Source organism: Cydia fagiglandana, chromosome 16 (assembly GCF_963556715.1).
Source record: "Cydia fagiglandana chromosome 16, ilCydFagi1.1, whole genome shotgun sequence".
In the NCBI taxonomy this organism is placed as follows: Eukaryota; Metazoa; Arthropoda; class Insecta; order Lepidoptera; family Tortricidae; genus Cydia; species Cydia fagiglandana.
In genome coordinates this window covers 8,019,857-8,043,588 of record NC_085947.1, presented here as the reverse complement: position 1 = coordinate 8,043,588, position 23,732 = coordinate 8,019,857, and the positions used below count along the sequence as shown (strand labels likewise).

Genomic DNA, 23,732 nt, shown 5'->3' with positions numbered 1-23,732 from the left:
AGCTATGCGGTATAATGAGATAGCAATATCACTTGCTCCCTCTAACGCATAAATGCGTCCCTTGGAGTGGCCGGCGTTGGCCCATCGTGTAGAGGAGCCATCAGGCGAGGCACGTGTTGACCGACCGGGCTGCTTCGCACGGCTATATCCTCGCGAGGTGACTCGTTCTGTGTGGACCTGCCTATTGGATAACTATACTCAAGGTTAGGAATTCAAAAATTACACAACAAAAATTGACTCTTTGACTTTGAAAGAATATAAGCTGATTTGGATATTCTATCCCAAAGAAATACAATATCAAATAAGAAAAATCGACATATGGTATCAAAAATAATGGCAGAATGCATGCAAAATATTATAGCTACCATTCAAGTAAACAATAAAATGTGGGATTTAATAAACGTGACTTATAATTATTAAAATAAATTAATTTTAAACTGTGCTCCAGCTTTCAAAGCCTAACTTATCATGAGACAATGAAATACTAAGTTTGTGCAGAAGTACCAAAGGGTTGAAACCCTACTTGTAATTAGAATAGATTTTTGCCACCAGTATCCTCAGCCATAACAATATGCAATAAGTAGAAAATAGTTATTTGTTTTACAAGGGGGCAAAGTTGTTGTTTAACCGCTCATGCTAATATTGGTACCCTGGCAAGCGAAAGATTCCAAACTTGGAATCTTGAGCGTTGCGAGGGTTTCAAAGCACGAGGGTTAAACAAAATTTGGCCCCGAGTGAAACCCAAAAGTTTTCACCACACCAACCCGAAGCAAATATTAAATGTAAAATATCAAACAAAATCAAACCAAATGAATGTTATTAAATATTTATCATCCAAAATCATCATTTAAAAGTCAATTGTACCAGCAAACATAACAAAACATTTGCATTTGATTACTTTGCCTCACATGTGAATAAAATGCAACTTTGCTATCAGTTTTTAAAGTGCAAAGTAAGCCTTTCCGAGATGGTGTGGTGAAAATAAACTTAAGAGCTTATTCCCTTCATGTATGATCTATACCAAAAATGAAGAAAAAAACTTGTCTTTACCCTGTATCTATGTTTGTTTTAAACATAATGACTTCAATAACTTTTTTATCAAACATAAACACACTAATCTGACCATTTATTTAAGGAAAACAGTGCATAAGGTTATTTTAAACTCTTAGGACTATTTGTGAGATAAACTTTGAGTCTGTTAAGTTTTACTAGTGTAAAAATAACCTCAAAACATATGTTCTCGATTGTTTCAAAAAGCCCCAGGGGTTTCAAATAGCCCCATGAAATATTTCGAAAATATACAGTTTTTACTCACACTATAGTCAAATGAAGGGCTTATTAAATCCTGTGCCAATTATAACTACCGCAGTTGTTCAGTAACAGCCTTATTGTCTTCTCGTGACTTATTGTAGCATTTAGCCTCATCTATGAGAGTAGAAAGTCTTTCATGCATTTTGGCAAGGGCAATGACTTCACAGAGCCGTCCTGCACATACTGGAGTATTGCGTCTCTGCAGACTAACTGTAGGGTTTTCACTGAAATAAATGGGACTCTTATAAAAATGGTAATAAACATTACAGTAAAGTCAAGCGTAAAAATATGGGTGCATACAACTTACTGAAAATATATCCCATAGTTTTTAATTCCCTGACATTAGAGGTATGGGACATATTTTTGAGATGATTTGTGCACTTATATTTTTACACTTGACTGTACATATTTATTACATATTTACTAAGCTAAGCTAATCATATTTACGTCCAAAATTGCATGGTATGTGAGTTTGAGAGAGGACCATAATATTTCGTTTTCATTTTAGTATATAAAAAATAAAACAGGTATAATTAATCAGAATGGATACTTACCTCCATAAAGTTGAACAATCTTCACTTGTTTTGTAGTTCCGTAAACATCAACCACAGCATGCAGCGGTCCTCTTGAGTATGGTATAGCTTTAGTACAAGGCCCCTGGTCTTCACCGTTAATAATGAAATGCATCTCGGCCAAATCAGGATCATCTTTACTAGTCTTTGGGCATGGAACAAACATAACACCAATGCGACTGCCAGCATCCATAGGTAATATGCCTTGTGGTGTACCATTTTGAGATAAAGTTTGAGGTTTTAGAACCATTTTAGATATGTAGCCGCGAGGCGTTCTGACGCTGTGGCCGTCACCTAGCACAGATACGCGGGGCTCGCACTCGCGCCGCCCACTCGCTTGGTTTACAAGTTCAATTAGTACATTGTTCTGAGACTTTGAAATAGGGAAAATCCAGGACATACCAGTGTTCGCTAAGTCTGGGAGCGCATATTGCGGCAAGCCCTTATCTCCTAAAGCTGCTGTCTGTGGATCTAGAAGCGTGAGACCCAGCCTCATATGGCCGCTCCACCCGCGTTCCGTTTTCTCTATCTCTACTAAAAATATTTCCCCTGGCAGCAGAGGCTTCTCACTAAAAGTCAATCCATGGGCAAAACTAGCCTTCCGATAAGCTACTGTGTTCTCTTCAAACAGAATAATGTTCGAGCCGTGATAGTGGTGAAACCTGGATAACATGTTTACTGACACATCAGACTAACACAAATTAACACTGATTTTAGTTACATATTATTGGGACGATAAAATGAACAGTTTGAATGCCCCATTTATAGACATTACGAACGATAACAATGATCATCAGGCTTTTGCGAATTTACAAAACCAGGAAATTGCAGCTTTCTCATCAGACACAACCAACTGACATTAGTGAAGTGAGTGACAGTAGTAACATGACATTGACAACTGTTTTTTTTTTGCTAATCGACATTTGTAAATCATTTCTAACACTTCTAATCGTAATCATGCAGCTTACATGTTCTATACGGAAATATGTATTTCATTTACCTTACATTTAAGTAATATAGAATACTAATAATTTTAATCTTTTATATTATAAAAGGCCAACATTGAGCATTTTGATCCAGTCTAATTTAACTCCTACATTTCCACTCAAAGGTTAGTGAACACACTGAAATGAAACGAAACGTAATCATGGCTGTCACCGGTAAAGTGTTTACATTTTTTCGCCCTACTTTACGTTTATCCTTATTAACTAAAAGCAGTAGAACTTATGGTTCGTTATCAGCTAATTTAAAATTTAAGTATACATTAAACACTCCTGTGCAAAGTATTACAAGCAGAAAAATACATCTTTTAAACAACAGGTAAATTGAAAGTTTTTACAGCAGTAATTTAACCTTACTTTTGTACATTTAAGTTTAGTTATTGCTTTAACTAAAATGCTGATAGAAAATAAATTGCTTAAGTTATATAGACGGTCAAGCAAATCTTGTCAGTAGAAAAAGGCGCGAAATTCCAATTTTCTATGAGATGATATCCCTTCGCGCCTACAATTTTCAAATTTGCCGCCTTTTTCTACTGACAAGATCTGCTTGACCAAGTATAGTTTCATATCACATCGAATGCTGTGACCGAATTCCTATGTATCTTTCATGTACACTTCTAAAAATGATAATACAGTATTCATTACATTACATACTCATACTTAGGTATATTTAACCTTTTTCTTTATCGTGTATTTCTAGCTAAACAAAACGCAACTGCCACAGGTATAAATTTAATGGTTGTTCTCTCGTGATTTCTTATCATTATCAGCATCAGCATTGTTATTTGATTATTCACTTAATAACAAATATTAATATCGGAGTTACTTTCATCTCATCTGTTGCAATCAGTATTTTACATTTACTACACGCCGGTAAGTTATAATATCATAATACTTTTAAAATAAGAACTTAATCAAATAATCTTGGTAGTGGAAAGATTTTTGTAACACAAAATCGTATAAACAACTAAAAATTTAGTAATTTAGTTTCATAATCTTATTATATAAACAGAAGTTACTATATTGTAATATACATAACGGAATAACTGGAATGACCTGTTAGGTTATCTAATAATATCATCACACATACACATCTGTAGCTATATATCTGTATCTGCCTCTTCTAAACGTACACACAACCACTTTCGTAATGTAGTGAGTGATAGTGACCAAAAGATGTATTGCTTATACCTACCATCACCCACACCCCACACAGTTAACTGTACATTGGTGGATCTTATTACAGAAGGCATAAGGTCCATGGAAGGAATATGCAGTTAGGAGTGTTGCTGTTCGGACTTGATTACATTATGTATTGACATTATAGGCAGTTGACAAGCGGGAGTATTGTAGTCTAGTTGACTGCTTATTGTATTGCAGTAATAACTGTAACTCGTAAATTCGTCAGTAGCTCTGTGAATACAATGGGCAATAGAAAAAAACAATTCTTAACATTAGTTAAATTCTTTTACAGTTTATTCTTAAGTCACGCTTCGACCATGAGTGCTTTGAGTCCTATGGATCCTTCTTCATACTCACGGCCAGGTAAGTCTATAATTTATATGATTAATAATGATTATTTGCATTTTGGAAGGTTTCGGTCTAAAACTTCCTGGGTGACCAACCGGCTTGGAAGTTGATCTGTTGGAAGTTGGTCCAAATTGGAAAAGAATAGCACAAGACCGTGAAAAATGGACATCTTTGGAAGAGGCCTTCACCTAACGGGTTCCTACAAATTAAATCAACAAAAATATATTAACAAACTTTATGTATAACGAAAGGAAATAAAAGGCTTTTTATTTTATTTTATTTATTTATTTATTTGCATTTTAAGAACAGTACATTTGTTACTTGTTAATAGTTATTAATTTGTTTGTTGCCCTTATTCAAATTTAGAGGATTCAAAAACCTTTAAAACTACTTTAATTGACTAATGACTTAGTTTAAGTAACTATATTCAAAATTATTATTATTTGATGGTAGTAAGACTCTGTCAGGTTATTATGGTAAACTACTCCCAGAAGATTACTTTTTAAATTAGCTCTCTTTTTTTGGGAATCATGAAATAGTGATTACATGGTAGAATTAAGAGTTTAATGTACACTTTCAATGAATAAATCGAGATAGATAAAGCGAGATCAAAATCAACGAAAAGACAGACGCCACCTTACTCGGATTCACAATCGATTCACACCTTGACTGGAAAAATCATGTAGCCAAAGTCAAAACAAAACTATCCTCTTTCCTCTTTGCATTAAGCATACTAAAGGCCAACACTCATATAGAATGTGCTCTCTCTGCTTATCACGCATACGCCCAAGCTTGGTTACGCTATGGTGTCATGCTATGGGGAAATAGCACTGACGCACATGACATATTTTTAATGCAGAAAAAATGTATCCGCATACTTGCAAACATACCACAAATCGTTAGCTGCAAACCACACTACATAAACTTCAAAATTTTAACTTTACCCTCTTTATATATCCTAGAAATAGCCACTTTTGTCAGAAACAACCTCCATCTATTTAAATTCTATAATAGCGTTCGTCGGAATGATAAACTCATCCCGCCAGAACCGATACTAAATATATACAAAAAAGGCCCATATTACAGCTCAATAATAATATATAACCAAATACCGATAAATATACGAAATATCACAACCAACAACTTATTTTCTACAAAGTTAAAAACGCTTTTAATTCAGAAAGCATACTACTCTGTTGCAGAGTTCCTGGAAGATCAACATCTATAATGGCAAAATTGTTATCGCCCCATTGCATTACTTTTAAGAACTAGCTTTAAGAACTATTTTTAAGAATACGTGCTATGCCCTGTCAGGGTCCATGTGACACTTCAATAATCTGTAACAACATATGTACCATGGTTGGCAATAAACGATTATGATTATGATTATGATTAAATGAACTGTTTTCAGACAAAAGGTGCCACATTATTGTAGATGATTTATTTCAGAGTAATATAGCATTACTAAAGTATAGCTTTTCTAGAGGTAGGCTTTTTTAAAAATATTTTGGCTGAAAATGGCAAACATGAATATTCTACTATATAATAAACCTTTTAATATGTAATAGTGTACTCAGTTGTGCCATTCTCGAGAACATTCTGAATTAACTATGGGAAATATTCTCGATCTATAACATTTTCCATACAAGAGGGAAAACATTCTCTAGAATGGCACAAGTCTATGCAATAGACAAAAAGAAAAAAAACCGGGCAAGTGCGAGTCGGACTCGCGCACGAAGGGTTCCGTACCATAACGCAAAAAATAAAAAAAGGAAAAAAATGCAAAAAGAAAACGGTCACCCATCCAAGTACTGACCACGCCCGACGTTGCTTAACTTTGGTCAAAAATCACGTTTGCTGTATGGGAGCCCCACTTAAATCTTTATTTTATTCTGTTTTTAGTATTTGTTGTTATAGCGGCAACAGAAATACATCATCTGTGAAAATTTCAACTGTCTAGCTATCACGGTTCGTGAGATACAGCCTGGTGACAGACAGACGGACGGACAGCGAAGTCTTAGTAATAGGGTCCCGTTTTACCCTTTGGGTACGGAACCCTAAAAAACATAACAATGTTGAATTATACATTTACAGATATAGCTGTGGTGAAACACACCTCTCTCTCCCTCAATGTGGACTTTGAGAAGAAAGTACTAAGTGGGTCAGCTTTAATCACTGTAGATGTTTTGCAAGACACTGGTGAAGTGGTAAGACAGATTTTGTTATTTTTCTCAATTTTTGAATATGTGACATACAACACACTTACACATCATTATTAAGTAGAGTAAATCATCAATAACTGGCCACTGTTTAAGGCCTGTGCACACCGGCTGCGTGTGCGTGACGTGCACGTGCGCGTGCAGTGTTGTAGTTTACAGATCGTTATAAGAGACGGCACACTGCTTGCGTGACGTGTGCATATGCGGTTCCAACATTTTAGCGCACCCGCACGTGCACGTCACGCACACGCAAGCCAGTGTGCACAGGCCTTTAATATGTAATTCAATACAAAGTCTGCTAAATACTGAAATAACTTGCTTTGGAGTATTCTGATTTTAATAAACAGAGTAATGTCAATGGAATGCATTGCAATATTAATATTTTCTGTGCTAATATATGTATATTAGGTTGTCTGGAAGAGATCACTCTTTACCGATAAGACTGTTTGTTGTTTATCTGTATTTATGTGTCTTCCTTTGTAAATTTATTTGAGGTTGAGCAATAAAGATAATTTGTATTGTATTTTATTGTAGTAATAGTCATCACAAACTTACATTATTTTTCATAGTTTATGTGATGGCCACTACAAGGTTGGCAGAAATTATGGTCATACCAAGGTAACATACATAAGGCAAATACCACCAGTAAATATACGTATCAAAAACTAAGTGTCATTGATTGAGAGATAATACTGGGCTAAAAATGTCAAATGTGATATCTACATCTCTATATCTCTATATTTTTATATGTGTCAACATTTTTTAAATGTTGTACTAGAGTGACCTAACTATAGGAACTAATGTTGTTACTTACAACTTTAATGATTGTTGGACAGGATTAATTAATGTAGTTAGAGTCAATCAAATCAGACCCATGATAAAAATAAAATATTATTTAGTATTCAACAAATGCTCAAAAAGGGTCTTCATATTCAACAACTTTCCAAGAATACATTTCAAATGTTAAATATACATTTTTTGTGTAATTTTTCTTTTTAGTAGGTGCAACAGGTATTCGCTATTCGGCCGTATAGTAGGCAACATTCGGCCGAATACCGATTATTCGGCAAAGTGGCCGAATAGGTCGAATACCGAATAGGTAGTTGCCGAATATTCGTAGCATCTCTAATATAAATATTGTTTACAGATTCTAGACACAAGCAACCTTACCATCCACTCAATAGAATTAGAAGATGGCACCCCCTTGAAGTACACACTTGGGGATGACTTACCCAACTTTGGCTCCAAGTTGACGATAAAGCTGCCTAAAACAGAGATAGCAGGAGAGACGTAAGTAATTATAAAATCTCTAAATCTTTTCAAATTAATACAGGATGGTTCTGACTAACCAAATCAACTTAACCTTTTGGCACAGAATAAATAATAGTATTAAGTACAGAAGACTCACTCTCTAACAAAACGCGTCTGTTACGATCAGCACAGATATGGCCGCTAGGTGGCGAAAGCGCCACGCGCGGCTTATGGCAAACCCCAAAATTGGGGCCGAACGGATGTACTTTTAGCTACCTGTAGCAAAGCGACGAAATCGCGGAGTGAGACACGCCTGCTTTTGGACGCCAATGGGCGATATATCTGCAACGCAAGTTCAACGCAAAAGACTGATTAATCGGTCACAGACCACAGAGCAACATAGACCTACCTGCATATGCATAAAGTCCAATTTCAGTTTTGACACTTCGGTAACGTGGCGTCCGGGTGACTGCTTTTGTGTTTGACACGGCGTCGAAAAGGTTAATCTTGTAAATTTCTGATGTTAAGTGTAAATAATGTTATTCAAAATAGGTTCAATTTTGCCAGTCTCATTCAGTAATTTTAGGGAACGGAATCAATTTTAAATCAAGATTTTTTTCGTAGACTGCATCTTAGCTTGTGCTAACAACGGACACCAAGTGAAATATGATATTCAATAGATTAGGGTGAGATGCCTGGAGATTTTGTGATTACAATAAAATACAAAACCTCCTTGAAAACATTCTAGATATCAAAATTGTTAATTTTGAAAATATTGAATAGGTATATCTATACTCCAGTAAATTTAGGGAGCGGTATTTATCTATTGTCCAACTTTTCCCTTAATCTTATTTTTGGTGTCACTACATGTCCTAGGAGTACCACGTCATCTATGACAGGATGTACGTCCCTGTCGTTCCATGACACGTTTTACAAGATAGCAAGCACCCAGTGTCCGACCCCACCGACAACAAGTGGGTGTCTCTGCTGTCATACGCCGCCCGCTCGGCGGCGGTCCACCCAGTGTCCGACCCCACCGGGAACATGTGGGTGTCTCTGCTGTCAGGCGCCGGTCGCTCGGCGGCGGTCGGTCGAGTCGTCCGCCTCGGTTGAGTCGTCCGCCTCGGTCGAGTCGTCCGCCTCGGTTGAGTCGTCCGACTCCTGCTGTTATTGCAAAGTGTGTCGGAAGTTTGGCCCAGAACAGCCGCCCGACATTAAGAGTAGGTTAGCAATAAATGTTGGTAGTATTTGTAGGTCTAGGTAGCTAGGTAGGTATTTATTGTTGTCAATGCAACTATAAGTTGCTCAGTGCACCGTATTGTAGTTATTGTCAATCCGCCTGCTCGTGTCAATTCAGTCGGAAATATAACCTGTAGGATATGTAAAGTAGGTAACTAAGTAGGTAGTGTATTTCTAGTTATATGGCTGTCACTATGTAGGTCAAAGCACAGTGATTAACAAACGGGATGTCGATGTCGTTTTACTGCTTGTGTCAAGTTTATTCTATTGGCTGGAAAAATCAAATACATAGGTAAATACTTTAAAGACGGTAATCTCACTAAATAATAAAACACGCCCGGAATCGGTTTACTCATTTTGATTCTGGATACCACAGTAGAGTGTAGTAACATAATACTGTCATTGTTAGTAATGTGTATAACTTTCGCTACATTATTATGATAATGATAAGACTTTTACGATTTATCGGTATTTGTTTAAGCTTTATCGTATCTCATTGTTTTTTGTAACATAAATGTGTAGCAAGTAATGTAGTAGTTGTAAAGATTGATTACCAAAGTACTTAGTTAAAAAACGTAATAGTACTTAATTGAAAATGTGATCTGTTTAATCAAATAACTATACTCCACCGACTAGAGAATAAATCTTAATTCATGATGATGTCATATCTCTTGTATCTGAATATTAAAAATTGATTATGTTTTGGAAGTAGGTACTCAAAGAAAGTATGGCAAAATCTGTCTCATGCAAGATTCAAACTCTCACCAGCTTGCTCTAGCGTGCCAACTAGACTACCAAAGTCTACCCCCTTACGGCGAATAACACCACAGCATCCTTAATTGATTACACTAGTAATGTTGTTGCAGGTTAAAAATTAAAATAGACTACGCGTCTTCGCACACCGCGTCTGCTCTGCAATGGCTGGAACCTAGCCAGACCTCGGGCAAGAAGCACCCATACCTCTTCAGTCAATGTCAGGTGAGATAAACTCATTATTTTCTTTTTTCCCATGACTATCCGTTTTTCAAATAGACTAGATCAACATCCAATAGGGGTTGAAAATATCATACAGACGCTATCGAACAAATAGTTAATGATAGCAAGAAAAAATCTACTGCTGATGTAAATGGCTCTGTATGGCTGTACATTATGTTGTAAGTCTGGTTATCAATAGTTGACGTATGACAATCCAGTTACCACAGAACGTTTCGTCAAACAGCATCAAACTTGGAGACACAATTTTTTCTTAGACTTTGCAACCATTCTACAGCATTAATTTTATTAAGCCTTTATAAGGCAGAGGAAATACATCTCCCATCTGATTTAAAACTTTATTTCAAAACGATAGGGTTCTATTTTGCACAATTTCTGACACCCTTATGCCTTATAACGAGTCAACTGTTTACAGCCTATCCACGCTCGCTCTATCTTGCCCTGTCAAGACACGCCAGCCGTGAAGTTCACATACGACGCGGAAGTCACAGCACCTGAAGAGTTCACTGTTCTAATGGGCGCCCTCCGTGGAGAGAGCCGCGGTGCTAAAGCCACCTTCCGGCAGCCTGTGCCTATACCGGCGTATCTGCTGGCTATCGCTGTGGGCGTGCTAGAGTCTAGAGAACTCGGGCCGAGGTAAGGTACTATCAGTTAAGGTTACATTCAGGTGACAACTGAAGAGTTCACTGTTCTCATGGGCGCCCTCCGTGGAGAGAGCCGCGGTGCTAAAGCCACCTTACGGCAGCCTATACCTATACCGGCGTATCTGCTGGCTATCGCTGTGGGCGTGCTGGAATCTAGCGAACTCGGGCCGAGGAAAGGATACTATCAGTTAAGGTTACATTCAGGTGACAACTGAAGAGTTCACTGTACTCATGAGCGCTCTCCGTGGAGAGAGCCGCGGTGCTAAAGCAACTTTTAGGCAACCTGTGCCTATACCGGCGTATCTGCTGGCTATCGCTGTGGGCGTGCTGGAGTCTAGAGAACTCGGGCCGAGGTAAGGATACCATCAGTTAAGGTTACAGTCAGGTGACAACTGAAGAGTTCACTGTACTCATGAGCGCTCTCCGTGGAGAGAGCCGCGGTGCTAAAGCAACCTTTAGACAACCTGTGCCTATACCGGCGTATCTGCTGGCTATCGCTGTGGGCGTGCTGGAGTCTAGAGAACTCGGGCCGAGGTAAGGATACCATCAGTTAAGGTTACATTCAGGTGACAACTGAAGAGTTCACTGTACTCATGAGCGCTCTCCGTGGAGAGAGCCGCGGTGCTAAAGCAACCTTTAGGCAGCCTGTGCCTATACCGGCGTATCTGCTGGCTATCGCTGTGGGCGTGCTGGAGGCTAGAGAACTCGGGCCGAGGTAAGGATACCGTCAGTTAAGGTTACATTCAGGTGACAGCTCCTGAAGAGGACACTGTTTTCATAGGCGCTCTCTGTGGAGAGAGCCGAGCCGGGCCGAGGTAAGAATGTTATCATACAATGAGGAGGGAGCTTCTTTATTTTACTATTATCTAGTCGTTCTGGTCCAGGGAGCTGGGGCCAAGGTAAGGAAAGTCATATCATGTCATATTTATTTATTGCAACCATGAAATTTTTATAGATATTACAATGTCTGGGTAGTTCCACATGGAACCTGTGAGGGCATAGCAGTCATTCTGCAGCATCGCGTACTTGGTGCTCATTAATGGAGAGACTTTTAACCCTTTAACCGCCAGAGTCTGGTATATAAGACATTACATATCCAGCTCATTTCGCCACAGTCTGATAAATAAGACAAAGATCTGATTTGGTTTTTACAACACATCCATAACTCCAGTAACTATGCCAACCTTACTCTGCGTGGTACTATTACTGTCGGTGGCGACACGAGCGCGCTCGATCAAAAATTGCTGGCGGTTAAAATGTTAAAGAAGTAAATATCTACTACATGGTATTAAACAAGTGGTTCCCTTATTTTGACATAATACTTACTCTTTTGCAGGTCCCGAGTATGGTCAGAAAAGGATGAAATCGAAAAGAGCGCTTGGGAATTCGCGGAGACGGAGAAATACCTACAAGCGGCCGAGCGATTATGCGGGCCGTACGTGTGGACGCAATACGATTTGTTGGTGCTGCCCCCTTCTTTCCCGTATGGGGGGATGGAGAACCCGTGCTTGACTTTCGTCACTCCTACTTTACTGGTGAGAATGAGTTGATCTAACACAGATAGATAAGAACCTGCAAGCGGCCGAGAGATTGTGCGAGCCCCACGTATGGATGGACTCAGTACGATCAGCTGGTATTGCCGCCCTCTTCCGTACGGGGGAAGAGTTCCGTAAGTTTCGACGCCAAACTTGCCAAAACCGAAACGACGATCGTAAATTTTTCGCGCTACGCTTATTTGTTTTAGCCAAGAAGTTAATGAATCAGTTTCGTTGGAATGCTAACCTATTTCATGTAAAGTGTATAAAATTAAGAATATGGACCCGTTTCTCAAAAGCTTGTCACTTTTATTACAAGCGGATGTCACTTTTAGACAGCTTTTGTTAGAAAGGGACTTCCACTTGTAGTTCAAGTTACAAGCTTTTGAGAAACGGTCCCCTTGTATAAAAGTTTCCGTTTCAGTCGAAACTGAAATAAAACCAAATATTCGGTTTCGGCAAAAACAAGGTTTCGGTTGGACACTACTTATAAGTCTTATAACATAACTAACAAACTCGTAACCACAGACAAAATATCCTCCAGACTGAGCATAGTCGCGCTACCTCCGCAGCCACGCATACGGTAATTTTACTCCATGTTCGAGTCGAAAGTGTCTTTGTGTGACGTCCGTGAACTCGTTCGTCGTTTGAACGGACCAATCACGGCACGGGACTTCGCTCACCTCGTCCCGCGCACCCCCGCATTTTTGGTAGCATCAGTTGCATGAAATAATTGCTCTAAACTCCGTCTAGAGGATTCTTCTATGCTCGTAACCGACTTTTCATTACAACTATCCTTTTCTTCTAGGCTGGTGACAGAAGCCTAGCAGACGTATTAGTCCACGAGATCATGCACAGCTGGACTGGGAACCTCGTCACCAACAGGAACTTCGAGCACTTCTGGCTCAACGAGGGCTTCACCGTGTTCCTGGAGAGGAAGGTCGGCGCCTCGCTCATCGATGACAGCGCGGAGGCCAAGAAGAGCAGGGACTTCCATAGCTTGCTGGGGCTCCAGGAGTTGACTGAGGCGGTGAGTGCTATCAAACTGTTGTGTTGGTCCTCTTTGTCGAAGTTTTTTGCAGACCCTGTCTTTTGAGAGAGTTAACAAGTTGACTGACCAACCTACAGACGGCTATGGTGAACTAGTTAACTAAGGAACCTTAAAAGGAATGAACTGGGTTTTAATTTTAGGTTGGCAATGACCATATGACATCTCTGGTCATACGCGTTCATAGGATATGATATTACCATGACTATGCTTTTTGTTCGTACCGCACCATAAACGCTACACATAACACGTCGTGTGTAGGCTTAAAACTGTCAGCCATTTAAAATGATATCTGTACTATTTTAACTGTTCTTATTTCAATTGATACTTATGAAATTAATCACTAAATGAATTGAAATAACGCCAATTTTAAATCCACCTTAATGAACTGGAGCAGTTGAATACTAAACCCCCGAATTTTGCAGCTGAACACCGTCGGTGCCACCAACCCCCTAACCCAGTTACACGTCAACCTCAAAGGAATCCACCCGGACGACGCATTCTCCCGCGTCCCTTACGAAAAGGGCTCTCTCTTCCTCCGTTACATCGAGGATTTAGTCGGTGGCCCCGGTAAGACGTTCTAACATTATCTAATATTTCAGGTCAGTGACCTTGGCCAGACCAACCCGCTGACACGGCTGGTCGTGGACCTGAAAGGAGTTCACCCTGATGATGCGTTCTCGACGGTCCCTTATGAGAAGGGGTCGCTGTTTTTGAGATATTTAGAGGATCTAGTCGGCGGGCCGGGTAAGAGCGGTTAGATTTTCCATTTTGCATTGTAGGGTGCTTTTTGTTTTATTAAAAAAAAACCGGGCAAGTGCGAGTCGGACTCGCGCACGAAGGGTTCCGTACCATAATGCAAAAAAAAAACGAAAAAAAAGCAAAAAAAAAACGGTCACCCATCCAAGTACTGATCACTCCCGACGTTGCTTAAATTTGGTCAAAAATCACGTTTGTTGTATGGGAGCCCCATTTAAATCTTTATTTTATTCTGTTTTTAGTATTTGTTGTTTTAGCGGCAACAGAAATACATCATCTGTGAAAATTTCAACTGTCTAGCTATCACGGTTCGTGAGATACTGGTGACAGACGGACGGACAGCGAAGTCTTAGTAATAGGGTCCCGTTTTACCCTTTGGGTACGGAACCCTAAAAATCGTCGTTTTATCATTATGAGCATCGCATACTTGACGTCTATAGCTTATTTCTAGAGATGCAACGGATAGTTGTTTGGCCGGATACCGGATACCGGATATCCGGCCTGGACACTGGCCGAATATCCGGTATCCGGCCGGCGGAATTATACCTACGTTTCGGTTTTTCGGGTGCGCATTCTGCAGGTTTGACCTGTTTCCTAGTAAACGTTCGCGCGGACTCATTTCTAGGTTCGAAATGAATGCGCGTGCAAGTCAGTGGAATGATTAAATTGTTTTAAAATAATAAATATGACCGTGTCTGTTTCTTAAATCCAATTTGTTTACTCCGAAATCAAGCAATGTTACTATCCGGTATCCGGATAGAAGGTCACTATCCGGTATCCGGCCGGATAGTAAAATAGTGGCCGGATAGGCCGGATACCGGATAGTAACCGGATATCCGGTGCATCTCTACTTATTTCCCTAGGTGTCGCGCTATAGAGAGGCCGTAACATAATATGGCCATTGTCATTCGCATTTTTTGTTAAAGCAAAAATTATACTTGTCTCATCTTCGTCAGATCAGCCGAAATGCATACTATGTCATATTAACTGGCACAGTATGGTTAAACATTGAAAAAGCTCCATAAACCTAACTTGGAAGCATGTTGGTTCCATTGTCAGCAGACATCATAACAAATATAGGCATTCTTGACTGCCCCCACAGGGTAGCATGTACTAAGAAATTATATTTAACACCATGTATTCTGATGCATCACTGTACTATACATGTATGCAATAAATACAAATTCTTAGGGTTATGTGCACTACTTTTCTTCTTTACCCTTAATAACATTTCTTCTCCCTTTACAGAGGTATTCGACGATTTCGTCCGCTCGTACCTGAACCACTTCGCGCGGAAGTCTCTGGATACGGATCAGTTCAAGGCCTACCTGCTCAAGTATTTCAGCGACAGCGACAAATTAAACGCGGTCGACTGGAAGGCGTGGCTGAACACCAGCGGCATGCCTCCGGTCATTCCTGAGTGAGTTTGTTTACCTCATACCTGAACCACTTCGCACGAAAGTCCCTGGATACGGACCAGTTCAAGGCCTACCTGCTCAAGTACTTCAGCGACAGCGACAAATTAAACGCGGTCGACTGGAAAGCGTGGCTGAACACCAGCGGCATGCCTCCGGTCATTCCTGAGTGAGTTTGTTTACCTCATACCTGAACCACTTCGCACGAAAGTCCCTGGATACGGACCAGTTCAAGGCCTACCTGCTCAAGTATTTCAGCGACAGCGACAAATTAAACGCGGTCGACTGGAAAGCGTGGCTGAACACCAGCGGCATGCCTCCGGTCATTCCTGAGTGAGTTTGTTTACCTCATACCTGAACCACTTCGCACGAAAGTCCCTGGATACGGACCAGTTCAAGGCCTACCTGCTCAAGTACTTCAGCGACAGCGACAAATTAAACGCGGTCGACTGGAAGGCGTGGCTGAACACCAGCGGCATGCCTCCGGTCATTCCTGAGTGAGTTTGTTTACCTCATACCTGAACCACTTCGCACGAAAGTCCCTGGACACGGACCAGTTCAAGGCCTACCTGCTCAAGTACTTCAGCGACAGCGACAAATTAAACGCGGTCGACTGGAAAGCGTGGCTGAACACCAGCGGCATGCCTCCGGTCATTCCTGAGTGAGTTTGTTTACCTCATACCTGAACCACTTCGCATGAAAGTCCCTGGATACGGACCAGTTCAAGGCCTACCTGCTCAAGTACTTCAGCGACAGCGACAAATTAAACGCGGTCGACTGGAAAGCGTGGCTGAACACCAGCGGCATGCCTCCGGTCATTCCTGAGTGAGTTTGTTTACCTCATACCTGAACCACTTCGCACGAAAGTCCCTGGATACGGACCAGTTCAAGGCCTACCTGCTCAAGTACTTCAGCGACAGCGACAAATTAAACGCGGTCGACTGGAAGGCGTGGCTGAACACCAGCGGCATGCCTCCGGTCATTCCTGAGTGAGTTTGTTTACTTCATGCCTGAACCACTGCGCGGTGAGGTCCCTAGACACGGAACAGTTCAACGAACACCTGCGCAAGTGTACAGGGCGTCCCAGACCTACCACGTCACTGTAACACCGGAGGTATGTCAACTCAAGAGTAACCTAAGCCTAACATGGTCCCAGCAAAAGTTGCACGGTTTTCGATTCGGTTTCCGTTTTCATGTCACAGTTATTTTGTTCACTAGTTGGCGTTGGCGCCACTGGCGAGCAACTTTATGTAAGGGAGTATTACTGCAATGTTCTGCTGCCAGAGTGCAGCACTAATTTGTTTAGTAAACCATAGACAATTTTTGACTATGATCGAATAAGCAAGAGTGATAGAGAGGCAGAAACCGAACTTTTGATTTGTCGTGTTTCACGCAAGTGACGCCCTCTACGCAGAGTTTTGCGTAATATTCCCTATTATATTATGAGGGATACAGATACTCACATCTGATATTTTGTGACACACTCAATTCTGTCATCTCTCCTTATAGAGTAAATTTGTTCATCAGCATCATTTCATCAAGGGCATTCGAAATACTAATTCCATTTTTTATTCCAGCTATGATACTTCAATGACCAAGGCGATCTCAACACTATTGGGACAAATCAGCGATCACCACAAGTTCAAATTCAACGACGTCAAAGTGTTCACGCCCCACCAAATAATTCATTTGCTGCAAGAACTGATCGATCGGCCGCCATTGTCTGTGGATAGTCTGCGCAGTATGGGGCACGCGTATAAACTGGATACGAGTAAAAACGCTGAAATTAAGTACAGGTGGGCCCCAAGTTCAAGTTACATTTCTCTCTCCTTCCTCGCGTTATCCCGGCATTCTGCCACGGCTCATGGGAGCCTGGAGTCCGCTTGACAACTAATCCCATGATTTGACGTAGGCACTAGTTTTTACGAAAGCGACTGCCATCTGACCTTCCAACCCAGAGGGTAAACTAGGCCTTATTGGGATTAGTCCGGTTTCCTCACGATGTTTTCCTTCACCGAAAAGCGACTGGCAAATATCAAATGATATTTCGTACATAAGTTTCCAAAAACTCATTGGTACGAGCCGGGGTTTGAACCTGCGACCTCCAGATTGCAAGTCGCACGCTCTTACCGCTAGGCCACCAGCGCTTATCAAGCTTTTCAAGTTACATTTCTATAGCCTCGTAAATCCCCGCGTACTTATACAAATACAAATTCAATTCTAGTATCGAAATCTTATGGAAATATGTAAAAGAAATTCAAAAACACATTTCACCCTGTTTCTTACAACGATTTACCATTAGATACTAGAATATGACCTATGTTTTCAGTTATTGTAATAAAAACGCAAATCCTTATCATTAGGTATCGAATTTACTACGCTTCAACAATTTAGTTTTTATATTGGGTTTGTTTTTACCGATAATAAACGTAAAATGTGTTTGGACTCTGAGCACATTAAATACTTGTCAAAAGGACACTTCTAAATACATAGGTATACTATGGGTATACCTGTTATGGTGGTCCCACATTGGCTTTTCATTTTACATATAACATTGAGTGACAGTGCCAACATTATATTATTGATAGTGTTTTATTACGTTGTTTATAACAGCCGGTGTGGGACCATCACTTTAAACGTGTTTTACCTTAAACTCCACAATGGCTGAATAATTTGTGATATGCTTGTTATCTCATTTATCTGATACTAATAGGTAACTTATTTTTCTTTTCAGGTGGCTGAGATTGTGCATCAGAAGTAAAGACCTCGACAAACTACCCGAAGCATTCGATTTCGTCAACAAACAGGGCCGTATGAAGTACGTGCGACCGATATACAGGGACCTTTACGCCTGGGAAGAAGTGAGACAGCAAGCCATAAACAATTTCTTAGAAAACGAAAAATATATGATGCATGTGTCTGCGTATACAGTGCGAAAAGACTTGCATCTCAATAATTAATGATATAAAATATTAGATAAATACAGTTTTGTATTCTTTTATTCATGTAAGCTGATTATTTTTTTACTATTTTGTTAAGTGAGATGTGAATAAAATAATGTTGTATTGAAATGTTTGTTTGTTTATTTTGAATGTCTACTAAACTGTAGAAGTCGCTTTCAATAGTTTCAGCGCTATTACCTTTTGACCGCTAAAGACGTCCACAGTTAAAACTAGAAGAACGAGATGTAGGAGTTGAAAAAGGAAAAATTATTACAATGAGAACTAAGAAACCGAAGGGTCCAATCTAGTATACCCTGTGTATTCTATAAATATAAAAAATCCAAATCGGCCACCGAGGGTTCCGTACTTTTTAGTATGTGTTTTTATAGCGGCAACAGAAATACATCATCTGTGAAAATTTCAACTGTACGTATTACGGTTCATGAAATACAGCCTGGTGACAGACAGACTGACAGTGGAGTCAGTAATATGGTCCCGTTTAGGGCATGCAGTACCGGTCTCGGTACCAAGAATTTCATTTCCCGGTCCTGGGCATGGCCGGAACCAGGATTCCCGGTTCTCAAGGCATCTTTTGATTACTTTTAAGAAATTGTTCGTGTTAGCATACAATCTTTATGAGTGACTTATTTTCATATAAATAATTGCATAAGATTTAATAAATGACTAGATAATTTTATTATAAACAAACACTTAATTGGCGTTCCAACCTATTTTACGAAATTAACCGGCACACTTTGCCTCCGCCTGGGCCGAGCCACACAACATGACCGTAGCGTCATGCCCTCAGGACTGTGACTAAAACGTAGTGATTATATTCTCTTGGACTATGACGATACGGCCTGCCTACACGAATGCCTACTTTACTAGGTTAGTTTGTCGGATTACTACTATTGAAATGGGAATAAATACTCATACGACAAGAACCGGGAAGTACCGGTATCGGGTCTTCAGTAGCGGTTCTTTTGACACTATAAAATTCCCGGGAATATGAGAACCGGGAATTCCCGGGAGCATGCCCTATTCCCGTTTTTATCCTTTGGGTACGGAACTACAAAAAGTGTTCCCGGTTTTCTTTTGCAATACAAATTTAATAGTAACCGGAATAATCCCTAGTCTGATCAAATTAATCATCTAGTATTTTTTTTGCGATTATGCTTTTTTAAATATTTGAATCGAATGGAATTATTAAAAAAAGTATCGATTCTGTACCACTCGGACTAAAGTATTGCCTTGGTCTAAATTAGACATGACTTCAAAGAAAGAAAACTGTCATTGATTGTAGTCTATGGTTATTCCTAACCTAACCTCAAAATAATTAAAAATAAACAATCCTAATAAAATTATTTGTTACTTAATAAAATAATAGTGCTATTTCAGCTTTTTCTAGTTTTATCTTTGCATAAATACACTGGAATGTCAGCGGCAAAACGAGTCCAGGTAATCGGCGGTGAAGCAAATTTCGTACCGTCTAACCTAATCCTTCTGTTCTCATGTTAAATTAAAATTTCAGCAATGGGCTACATTCGCACGCACTTGGCACATATTCGACTGCAAATGGCAGGACCCTTATGAGTCTGCGGACATTATTAAGAAGTATCTTATGGGATTACACAAACCCATCTACCATCCGATGAACGACTGCGGGGATGTTGTCGTGTGCATAAACAGCCGGGACATTGCGTTGCGTGGTGATGATTGGCGGCAGAGAGCGTATTTCCACCACACTGGGTACCCTGGTGGTGCTAGCTGGACTTTAGCTTGGGAATTGCATAACAAGGATCCTACTATGGTTAGTATTTTTCATGTAGGTAGATAAATACTCTGAAAATTGAAATCTTTCTTGTATTTAAGCTGTGGGAGAGTTACTTACACAAGAATAAGGGCTGATTTAGACGGCGCGAGGATTCGCATGTGATTTTAATTACATTGCGGACTGTTAGTTTTTTTTTTTACGATTTGGCGCGCGCACAGTTCTTGTGAGCAAGGACCCCGCTAAAAGGATACGGGCGAGCCTTGCTCATATGCATATCTGTCGCCAGTTTTCCCTTAGTCGCCTTATACGACACCCACGGGACAAGATGGGGTGGTGCTATTCTTTTCTGATGCCGGCACCATGCAGACTGTCAGGTACATCCAATGCAACTGACCGATCAAAAACTGCAATGTAATGAAACTCGCATGCGAGTTCTCGCATCGTCTAAATAGGGCTTGAGGATATTTGCTTAACACATTCAATACCACTAAGTGCTACGGGTTACGCTCGTAGCGCGTAGCCACGGTTTCGTCGTATGTAGCGCGTAGTCGCTACGAACAGTGTACCCGACAGTCGGGTTCTTGGTGTTGAATGTGTTAAGAGAATATTATGTGAAACAGTTAATGACAAAATGAGTGCTACTGACACCACATCAAATAAACTCGTACTACATACTATTGTATTGTAACCATACAAATGGTGAACTCAGATTTAAACCCTTATATTTTGAGTTAAATTTAGTCCTTATGTCCTACTTACTCAATTCTTGCTTCATTCCAGATTATTAAGAAAGCTGTCTACAGATCTATGAAAGGCAATCTCCAAAGACGCCACACCATGGAAAGGCTGTTTGTATATCCCGGTGGAAATATTCCAGAAGACATCCTCCAGAATGTGAGCAACCAGATCCGTCAGATCCGCAGGGTTCCGGACAGACTTGACCACATACCTGAAGAGGAAGTGAAGAAATTCCCTAAAGTCATGGAGTATCCTGAAGATTATGTCCTTAAATAAATTGTTTGTTAAAAATATATATGTATATAGAATAGGATTAAAGTGTAGTAAATAAAACTTTGAAGTTAATGTAGTTTATTTATTGAGAAAAATAAGATTTATACATGGTCAAGCAAATCTTACCAGTAGAAAAAGGCGCGAAATTCTAATTTACTATGAAACGATATCCCTTCGCGCCTACATTTTTCAAATTTGCCGCCTTTTTCTACTGACAAGATCTGCTTGACGAAGTATAAGTGCAAGGCCATTGATAAGTGCAGTACCTACCTAATATGGCTTAACCAAATATATTTATTTTATTTTCATATAATGTAATTATTATGTAACACAAGACAAGCCTCAATTACAATTGGACATGATTAATAATTAAAAACAACATCATTAAATACAGTATCTCCCTCTGAGAATAGCTGTTTTTCATTCTATCTTTATCTTTCTGAACTTGCTCATTGTAACCTGCGTATTTGAAGTGGACTAGTCGGACTATAGTCTGATTAGGGTCACGTCAGTCCGGATACAGATGACTAGACGACTAATGGAGTGAAATCGAAAGATAATGCGTCAATGACGTCAACCGACGAGACTTTCATAGGGCACAATTTGTATGTTGATTTTCATCAGCCCTAAACACTGCTTAACATGTTCACTGCTACCAACGCATAAGCGTTCACCGCGTCGTACAAGTTTGTTCCTAGGCTACGCCCCCTGGCATTGAATGCGTGCTACACCACACCCTGGGCTCGGAACCGGTTTTTTTGAAAAACCCGAAATAACCTAATATTTTTAATTATTTTATGCTCTTTACGTAGGACTGTATCATGTATTTAGGTGACAACTTCGTATTATTAGATTGTCCCATTAAAAATGAAATAATTAATCAAAGAATGAAAAAGAACGTTATAATACCGGTATTTTTGTATGAAGAAAAAACCGGTTCCGAGCCTTGACCACACCATTACCATTCCTAACCGTAGGTGGTATCCAGTTTTGGGCGCCAAAGCGTCACATTGAATAAAGTTCATGCCATATGGACCATGACTGACGAGTTTTTGAAAAGAGTTAAAAGGGAATGATTTTAGGAAAAATAAAACTATTAGGTACTCATGTGTTTTTCGGTTGTTTATTTTCTGTAGGAAAGATGAAACGAAAAGATGGATCGTAATCGTTACAAAATAATGTAAAAAAACCTACTCTGTTGTTAAACGCTGAAACTTAAAAATAAACTATTCTTAACTCCACATTGGGTCAGGGTAATGACGCCACATTGGGTCAGGGTAACGACGCCACATTGGGTCAGGGTAACGCTTAGGGGACATGACGGGAAGCTCAGGAGCCACATCTACAAACTTAACCGGGAAGTTATTGCCGTCCACGGGGGCATCTTCAATCTTCACAGGCTGTAGGAGAGGCATCACAACTGAGTCGGGGAGGGGCATATCCACGACCTTAATCTGGAAGGGGACATCGATTGGGACGTAAGAGGGGGTCTCTTCGTCAACATCAGCGACATCAACGAATTTGACAGCGAGGTTGGCGTCTTCAGCGGCAACATTGACATCAGCGTTATCAACGATTTTGACAGCGAGGTTGGAGTTTTCAGCGGCAACATTGACATCAGCGTTATCAACAATTTTGACAGCGAGGTTGGCGTCTTCAGCGGCAACATTGACATCAGCGTTATCAACGAACTTGACAGCGAAGTTCTCCACGGGAGCTTCAGCAATCTCTGGGACTACATCAACGAAGTTGAGAGTGAAGTCGGCAGGGACGGCCTCAATGGGAGCATCGGCAACCTTCACAGCATCTACGGGTGCGGCGGCTTCAGGGGTGTCTACGAAGACTGGTGACGCGACCGGTTGGGGGATGAGGAGGGGGGCGACTTCGGGCAGCGCGGGCTGCGGCAGCCGCACGGGCTCGGGGAGTGCCGCGGCCACGGCGACGAGGGCGAATGCTAGCAGGTACTTCATCTTTGTTGCAACTGTAAGGCATATTCATTTTATGAGTTTTATTTCTTATTTATATATTTTTACTACGGCGAACAAAAGCAATAAAAAACTAGAGGTAACTTAATCTTAACTAGATAGCGCTAGTAGTACCGTACCTATAGGTATGGGTATGGCAAGTTTTCTTTTAGTTATTTTATTGACTTCTTCTAGCTATTTCTAGTAATTCATTACAGGTAAAATAGTGAGTGGTTATCAGTTAATTTGCTTTCAAAATGCGCCATAAAATAAAAATAGATTCTTTTTTTTTATTTGATTCTTTAGTGACAATATTACAACTACCTTCTTCTCGAAACTTCCACAAGCTTTTTAAACAATAAAAATAACAAAACACACTCACCTGTCACTAATTGTCCAACAACAAAGCGATATCTGATATAGATAACTTATTTATATAGGTCCGAAGTGTTCTGTGATATCGCTTGATATGATACGGACCATGAGTTATCAGTTAAAAGTGATTAGTCCGCGTATGTACTGAT

General features: G+C 40.2%; 4 protein-coding genes across 4 annotated transcripts; 2 read left to right on the top strand and 2 right to left on the bottom strand.

Annotated features, from left to right (window-relative positions):
• Nucleotides 1–1,105: 1,105 nt before the first annotated feature.
• LOC134671890 (neuralized-like protein 2) lies at nucleotides 1,106–2,745 on the bottom strand. Its single transcript, XM_063529745.1, has 2 exons — nucleotides 1,866–2,745; nucleotides 1,106–1,535 (listed from the first exon to the last, which is right to left on the bottom strand). The coding sequence occupies exons 1-2, from the start codon at nucleotides 2,554–2,556 to the stop codon at nucleotides 1,426–1,428; spliced, it is 801 nt and encodes a 266-aa protein (XP_063385815.1). The 5' UTR covers nucleotides 2,557–2,745; the 3' UTR covers nucleotides 1,106–1,425.
• Nucleotides 2,746–4,221: 1,476 nt separating this feature from the next.
• LOC134671889 (leukotriene A-4 hydrolase) lies at nucleotides 4,222–18,589 on the top strand. The gene is given in 11 exon segments (XM_063529744.1): nucleotides 4,222–4,429; nucleotides 6,509–6,621; nucleotides 7,781–7,923; nucleotides 9,990–10,101; nucleotides 10,532–10,752; nucleotides 12,097–12,295; nucleotides 13,104–13,325; nucleotides 13,769–14,090; nucleotides 15,351–15,522; nucleotides 17,095–17,313; nucleotides 18,252–18,589. Coding segments are annotated over 11 exon segments (2,070 nt in total). The 5' UTR covers nucleotides 4,222–4,308; the 3' UTR covers nucleotides 18,478–18,589.
• A 1,172-nt stretch (nucleotides 18,590–19,761) lies between these two features.
• Nucleotides 19,762–21,314, top strand: LOC134672314 (large ribosomal subunit protein uL13m). Its single transcript, XM_063530210.1, has 3 exons — nucleotides 19,762–19,917; nucleotides 19,991–20,269; nucleotides 21,014–21,314. The coding sequence occupies exons 1-3, from the start codon at nucleotides 19,894–19,896 to the stop codon at nucleotides 21,245–21,247; spliced, it is 537 nt and encodes a 178-aa protein (XP_063386280.1). The 5' UTR covers nucleotides 19,762–19,893; the 3' UTR covers nucleotides 21,248–21,314.
• Nucleotides 21,315–22,476: 1,162 nt separating this feature from the next.
• LOC134672217 (calphotin-like) lies at nucleotides 22,477–23,578 on the bottom strand. The gene is made up of 2 exons (XM_063530118.1): nucleotides 23,533–23,578; nucleotides 22,477–23,225 (listed from the first exon to the last, which is right to left on the bottom strand). Exon 2 carries the CDS (start codon nucleotides 23,212–23,214, stop codon nucleotides 22,477–22,479), a length of 738 nt encoding a protein of 245 aa, XP_063386188.1. The 5' UTR covers nucleotides 23,215–23,225; nucleotides 23,533–23,578.
• Between the last annotated feature and the right edge of the window lie 154 nt (nucleotides 23,579–23,732).